This window comes from Dictyostelium discoideum (genome assembly GCF_000004695.1).
Source record: "Dictyostelium discoideum AX4 chromosome 5 chromosome, whole genome shotgun sequence".
Lineage (NCBI taxonomy): Eukaryota > Evosea > Eumycetozoa > Dictyosteliales > Dictyosteliaceae > Dictyostelium > Dictyostelium discoideum.
The window spans coordinates 4,800,578-4,808,077 of NC_007091.3; the positions used below are offsets into that span (position 1 = coordinate 4,800,578).

Here is a 7,500-nt window from a genome sequence, read left to right on the forward strand (position 1 = left end):
AAAAAAAAAAAAAAAAAAAAAAAAAAAAAAAAAAAAAAAAAAATTGGCGCAAACTAAATTTTTTTGTTATAAAAAAATAAATAACAAGCAAATAACTGAATAAAATTGGTTTTTTATTGTTCTGATTAAATAAATTGTTTTTTAATTTAATTATAAAAAAAAAAAAAATTTAGTGAATTTTTACACTATGTATAAACAGTGTATTTTAGTGTAAAAATTCACTGCCGTTTAGAAAGCGAAATTTCAAAAAAAATTCCCTACAACAACAATGTCCAATAAATTTAGTTAGTAAAAATTCAGACAGATTAATATTGCCATTATGTAAAAGTATAATATCAAATAATAATTAAATCAAAATAGCTTTAATATTAATTATTTCTTTTTTTAAAAAAATTAATAGACGTTCCATAATAATCAATTGATTTTCAAGACCAGAGAAATCCAATGTAGCCTCGTCTGAATGCATGGCGAATACCCATTGTATCCTGTAAGACCAATTAATTCCAATGTGGCTTCATCTGTTGCAAATCGATTTTCATTTATTAACTCTAATAATAATCTATTAAAAATAAACAAAATTTCTTTTTTTTTAACATATTTTAAAATTATTTATTAATTTCTAATAAATTTTATCAAAAAATATTTAGTGAATAATAATAATTTAATAATCATTTATTTATAATTTTAATATTAAAAAAATAATACTAATGATTAATTTTTATAATAAATAAGGAATAAATTATTTAAAAAAAATAAAAATTCTTATATTTTAATATTTTTTATTTAAATATTTATTGTACACCCATTAATTTTTATCATTTTATTATAGTTTTTAATAATATATAATATCATATATTAAACTATAGTTTTAAAAAATGAGAAATTACAATAGTATTATTTCCTATTAATTGTTGTATATTATTTAATTATAGGTTTATGTTTTAAAAAATGAGAAATTACAAAAGTATAATTTCTCACAATATGGTAAATCAATAAATTTTTTATAATTTAATGACAAATTAATATTCAATTTTAATTAAATAATATTAGATTTTATCAATTTTTAATTTATATTAAAATATATTTTTATTATATCTATTAGATTCTTTTTTATTATTTTATAATAATTTAATAATAAAATTTGATTAATTATTAATTGGAAATTGATATTAGTTTGTTATAAATTTTATTAAATTATAATATCGTTTCTTAAAATATGAGTTTTTGCGGTAGTTTAATTTTTCACAAAATAGTTAAATTTCTTAGTTTTTTTTTCTCCGGTGGAGATTCTTTAATTTAAAAAAATAATAATAATAAAAATAATATAAAATTAATTTAAAAAAGTAAAATTAAAATTAATTGGGAACCAAAATTATAGGTAAAAAAAAAAAAAAAAAAAAAAAAAAAAAAAAAAAAAATGTTAAAAAAAAAGTGTTAAAAAAATTTTGAAAGGTAAACTCAATTTATAATTTTTTTTTAATTGTAAACATATTATTTTATTTTTTTTAAATATTATAATGAGATTGATTATGATTCAAGTGGTTTATTAACATTATTAAATATTTTTACCTTAAATTCAATTGTTAATTTATCATCTTTAGTTAGCCAACCATTCTCTTGGGTAATTAAATTTGAATCTATAATATATGATCTTCCCCAACTCCAATCCCATTCCAAATCATCTATGTCTTTTAACTCTATTTTCGATTTTTTTTTTAAAAAAAAAAAAAATATTAGTTATTTTTTTTAAAATAATTCTTTAATTTAAATTAGTGATATTACTTTGCGTTTTAAATTTTATTGAATTTGTTTCATCCAAAACATTAACCAATTTACAAATGAACTCAACATTTGTTCCTTCAATACTTTTACCCATCAAAAATATTGCAATTTTGTTTATTCTTGATAAACCATTTTGATAAAAAGAAAGATGAAATATATTTTGCAGAATATTGCACAGTGATTGGGATTTTAAAAAATTATTTTGATTAACTTGGAAAGATGGAGAATTTAATAAACTACCCTTTGGATTTTTTTTAACAATTTTTGAATAGTCTGAAATGATCCATTCGTTTTTGTATTTAAGTGCATTTAATGATAAAAGTTGGTCATTTTGTTTTTGAAGTTTATCACAAATAATTCTTGATAGTTCAAATTGTTTATTAAGGTTTTCTTGAGTTTTCTCTAATTGTTCAATCTTTTTAACAAGTTTATCACAAATAATCTTTGACCGTTCATATTCTTTATAAAGATTTTCTTGGTTTTTCTCTGATTTTTCAATCGTTTTAACTAGTTTATCACAAATAATCTTTGATCTATTCTCACCAATAATTCTTGATAATTCAAATTGTTTATTAAGGTTTTCTTGAGTTTTCTCTAATTGTTCAATCTTTTTAACATGTTTATCACAAATAATCTTTGATCGATTCTCACAGATAACCTTTGATTGATCATATTCTTTATTAAGGATTTCTTGGTTCTTCTCTGATTGTTCAATCTTTTTAACAAGTTCATCTTGGATATTATGTGATTGAATTAATTTTGAAGATAGTTTATCAATTAATATACCCATGAAATATTGATGATTTACATTATTTAAATGATTTTGTAACTCTGATCTCTTCATTTCAACTTTACAACCATATTCATAATATTTACATTGTATTGTTGAATTATTACAATCATTATTTATATGTGATTGAGTTTGATCTCTTTCAACCATAATTGAACAACTTTGTGGACAGCCAATTGGAAATTTTGGACATTCATTATTATGGTTCTCTAATTCCTTTTGAATGGTATCATCACAAGCACAATATTTACATTTAACTAATTTGTAACCACATTGATTTTCATGTTCTTTCAATGAATTTAATCTTAAAACAACATCACATCCATTATGTGAACATTCAACAAATTTAAATTTACAATTTTGTATATGTCTATCTAATTGATCTATATTTATTATTTCTTTACAACCATTCTCTTTATCTTTAACCAATGTTATATTTTCATCTAGATTTGCATAATCAATAAAATGATCATTATTGAATGAATAAATACAATAACATTCTTTTTTACCAAAACCTTGTTCAATTACTAAACATCTTGATAAATCATTGATTGAATTTACTTTTGATCTACAAATCATACATTCTTTTTTAATTTTTAATGATTTCTCCCAACATTCTTTACATGCAAAATGACCGGATTTACATTGAAAAATTGATTTTTTATAAATAAATTCAAAACAAATTGGACATGAATATTTATTTTTCTTTTGTAATGATTCTATATTTAATAAAACATCATTTATTGTAAATTTTGAATTTATTGACATTCTTTGTTATAAAAAATTGAAAAAATAACCAATTAATTAAAAAAAAATTTAAAAATTAATAAAAAAATTAATTGGTAATTAAAATAATAGTAACAATTCCAAAAAAAAAAAAAAAAATTTTAAAAAAAACAAACAAAAATATTAGAAATTTTCAATAAAAAAATATTAAAATAAAATATTAATAAGTAATAAAAATAATAAAAATAATAATAATCAAAAATAATAATAATAATAAATAATAATAATTAAAAAAAAAAATAAAAAAAAAAAAGATGTGGTTGTGTAAAAAATGAATTTTGTGTGGGTTGTTCAATTTTTAACACAAAAAACCAAAAAAAAGCTATTTTTAGGGATTACTTAATTGTATGTGTTAAAAATATTTTTTCAATATTTCCAGTTATTATTTCTCTTAAGAGAAATTGTGGGTGTAAAAAATATTTTTTTTTCTGTGTTGTTCAATTTTTAACACAAAAAAGTTTAAAAAACTAAAAAAGCTATTTTTAGGGATTGCTTAAAATTTTAAGTGTGTTATAAATATTTTTTCAATACTTGAATTATTATTTTTTTTATTTAAAAAAAATCTATTTTGGGATTTTAAAAATAGAATAAACCCAAAAAAAAAAAAGTTATTTATTCATTCCCTAAAAAAAAAAACAAAAAAATAAAAAATTAAAAAAATAAATGATATGTTATATTGGAGTGGTAAAACAAAAATACAATAAAAAAAAAAAAATGAGATAATTAATTTTAAAATTATTTTATTTTGTTTTTTTTTTTTTTTTGTTCTGAAGAAATAAACTTTTTTAATAAAATTTAATATTTTTAACTTGTAAGATTTTTAAATGGAATTATACTGGAAATTATAGAAGGGATATTGTGATTTTAATTACCATTTTTTTTTTTTTTTTTTTTTTTTTTTTTTGCATTAAATTGAGTTTTTCAAAACAAATAATCATAATATATTATTTTTTGGGTATTGAACACGAAAAAAGAAACACCATTTTTATCAGTCATTAAGTAAGATAAAACGAAAATAATTATAAAAAAAAAAATGAATAAATGTTATAGATAATTAATGTTAGCTTTTTAAACAACAACTTTAGTTTTTAAATATTACAGTAATAATTCAAAAGTGAACATTTTATTTTATTTATTATAACAATATGGTGAGATTGATATGGGTTACGATTCAAATGGGTTAATAACATTATTAATTAATTTAACCTTAAATTTAATTGTAAGTTTATCATCTTTACTAAGACAACCATTCCCTTTGGTAATTAATTTTGATTCAATAAAGTCTATACATCCCCAATTCCAATCCCATTCAATATTACCTATATTTTGTGACTCTATTATTGATTTTAAAAAAAAAAACTATTAGTTAATTTAAGAAATTATTTTTGAATTTAAATTAATTAAATTACCTTTTTGGAATTTCAATATTCTACTTTGGAGTTTAAATTTTTTTATTGATTTTGTTTTATCCAAAACATTAACTAATTTACAAATGAATCCAACATTTGTTCCTTCAATTCTTTTACCATACAAAAATATTGACATTATGTCCGTTGGGCCTCTGAACCATTTGGGGAAATAGTAATTATAAATTCATTTGACTGAGTTTTGTTTTGGGGTTTTAAAAAATTATTTGTATTAATTTGGAACGAGGGAGATTTTAATTCACTACCCTTTGGAAATTTTTGTAAAATTTTTGAATATTCTGAAATAGTCCATTTGTTTTTATATTGTAGTGAATTTAAAATTCTAATGGACTTGTAATGTTATTTTTTCTTAAACAAGTATCATTCATTTCAGTAATTAATGATGAAAGTTCATCATTTTGTTTTTGAATTTTATTATTAAAAAAACAAACTTTTAATTTAAATAATACAATTAATTTTTTTTAATTAAAAAGAATTTAAAAAAATAAATAATTAAAAAAAAACAGTGGTATATCTGGAGATCCATATTTATATATTTGATTTTTTTTTTGTTTTTTTTTTTAATTTTTTTTTTTTTTTGTTTGGAAATAATAAAAACTAGTTTCCCTTTTACAAATTTACTTTTTAATTATTTTTTATTACCAATTTCATATTTTAATTTTATTTATCCTTTTTTTTTATTAATTATTGTTAAGTAATCTATAATACTTTTTTTTTTTTTTTTTTTTTTTTTTTTTTTTTTTTTTTTTTTTATTAATTAATAAAATTCTTCTGTATAATATTTTTTATAAAATAATGATAAAGCTAAATCAAAATTATTTGAATTATCAGAGATTAATTTTTCAATAGTTTGTTCCATTTTAACATTTGGATTAATTTTACTAAATTTGTCATTTAAAATATCATGAAATTTACTGTAGGTTGCATTTTGCATTGTTGAAACTTGATAAATTGTTTTAATATCACCAATGATTGGAATTATATCATCAAAAGTTGGAGCATACTCTTTTTCCATCCATTTAATTGCTTCTTCAATTGAATCTTTAATTAATGGATTAATAGTATCGAAATAGTCTTTTTGAATTGACTGTTTAATAAAATCATTTAAACCAAGTTGATTTAACGATTCTTCCAATGTTGAATTAAATTCATGGAATCCTAATGAGTGATATTTTCTTTTGCTTAATTTCACAGAAGCAATCTCTGCAGCTACAGCTTTTAATGAACCAACTAAATAAGGAGACCCAGTTTGATCCTCATCGAATCTTCTTTGAACATTATGACTATTACAAATTGGTAAAATTAAGAATGTATCTCTAACTGAATCACCAAACTTTCTAATATGACCACCAACGATCGGAGTCACTGGATTATGAATATTTTCATGTACTGGTGACTCTGTTTGAATTCTACAAGTTCTACCACTATCACAATTATTTGTAACAGATTCCCAAAATTTAACCCAACTTGATTCTCTTTTATCACTTGAAGTTCCGACTAAATTTACCAATTTTTTACCTCCAACACTCACTAACCTCAATACATCAGTTGATGGTTCATAATCACCTGCTTTAGCTTTTGGTTTAACACCCATTAATGAACTATCATTTTCATCAATTATTGTTGTTGTTGTTAATGTTGAATATTTTGGATCTGATCCCATTATAGTCTCCATTGCTTGAAAAACTTCTTTTGAAGTATGAGGACTACTAATAAGTTTTTCCCATTCTTCCATTGGTATTAATAATGAACTAATTAATTTAGTTGTTAGAATTTTAGTATCAGTAATTTCTTTTCCTTCTTCTTCCTCTTCATAAATATATTTATTTAAAATAAAAGCAACAAATTCAATTACTAATGATGATGCATCAATAGCTTGTTCAAACTTTTTCAAGTATTTACAAACTTTTTCAGGATCTTGTGGTTGTTCTGGGTCAGATGGTTTTTTATGAATATCATCAGCAAACTTTTTTAATTTTTTAAAATATTCATTATTGTACATTTCATTTGACTTTTCATCAATTCTTCTTTTTAATAAATTTATTAAAATTTCTCTAGATTTATTTTCAATATCGAATAAATCTGCTTCAATTTTTCTAAATGCTCTATCACCTAATTTCGATTTTAATTCAATTGCATTTTGATTATTAATATCGATTCTACCATTTCTCATTATTGATGATATTGCGCTACTTGAAAGTACATCTACTAATATACGAGTAATTGCTGATTTAATTGCTAATTTAAGACCATATTTAAATGCTTCAATTGCAATCTTATCTCCGACACCTGCTTCAACTCCTGGGAATGGATATGACATTTTTTTTTTTTTATATTTAATTAAATTATTTAATTATTTATTTATTATTATTATTTTTTATTAATAAAATTATAAAAAAAATTTTTTTTTTTTTTTTTTTTTATGTAAAAAATAAAAAAAAATAAAATAAAAGAGACTTTGGGGGATTCATTTTTTTTTTTTTTTTTTTTAAAATATCTTCGACAGCAAAGATAAACCGTTATTATAATAAAAAAAAAAAACGAAAAGAAAAATTTAAAAATATCTACCCTTCTTTTCTGAAAAAAAAAAAAATTGTTCGCTGATTGGCTAATTAATTCATGATGTTGATAATATCTTTTTTTTATTAGTTTTTAATATTATAAAATGAATGGCGTTTAAGGTTCAATGTGTTTTGAAAAAAAAAAAAAAATTAA

The 7,500-nt window shown here is 19.8% G+C and overlaps 3 protein-coding genes across 3 annotated transcripts; all 3 read right to left on the reverse strand.

The window, feature by feature from the left end:
* Positions 1–1,527: 1,527 nt before the first annotated feature.
* On the reverse strand, positions 1,528–3,340 carry DDB_G0290965 (RING zinc finger-containing protein; the record flags this gene model as incomplete). The annotated part of the gene is made up of 2 exons (XM_630320.1): positions 1,528–1,697; positions 1,783–3,340. The coding sequence occupies 2 exons, from the start codon at positions 3,338–3,340 to the stop codon at positions 1,528–1,530; spliced, it is 1,728 nt and encodes a 575-aa protein (XP_635412.1).
* Positions 3,341–4,522: 1,182 nt separating this feature from the next.
* Positions 4,523–4,903, reverse strand: DDB_G0291041 (hypothetical protein; the record flags this gene model as incomplete). The annotated part of the gene is made up of 2 exons (XM_630321.1): positions 4,523–4,692; positions 4,768–4,903. The coding sequence occupies 2 exons, from the start codon at positions 4,901–4,903 to the stop codon at positions 4,523–4,525; spliced, it is 306 nt and encodes a 101-aa protein (XP_635413.1).
* A 639-nt stretch (positions 4,904–5,542) lies between these two features.
* DDB_G0290967 (hypothetical protein) lies at positions 5,543–7,105 on the reverse strand (the record flags this gene model as incomplete). Its single annotated transcript, XM_630322.1, has 1 exon — positions 5,543–7,105. The coding sequence occupies one exon, from the start codon at positions 7,103–7,105 to the stop codon at positions 5,543–5,545; it is 1,563 nt and encodes a 520-aa protein (XP_635414.1).
* Positions 7,106–7,500: the final 395 nt, after the last annotated feature.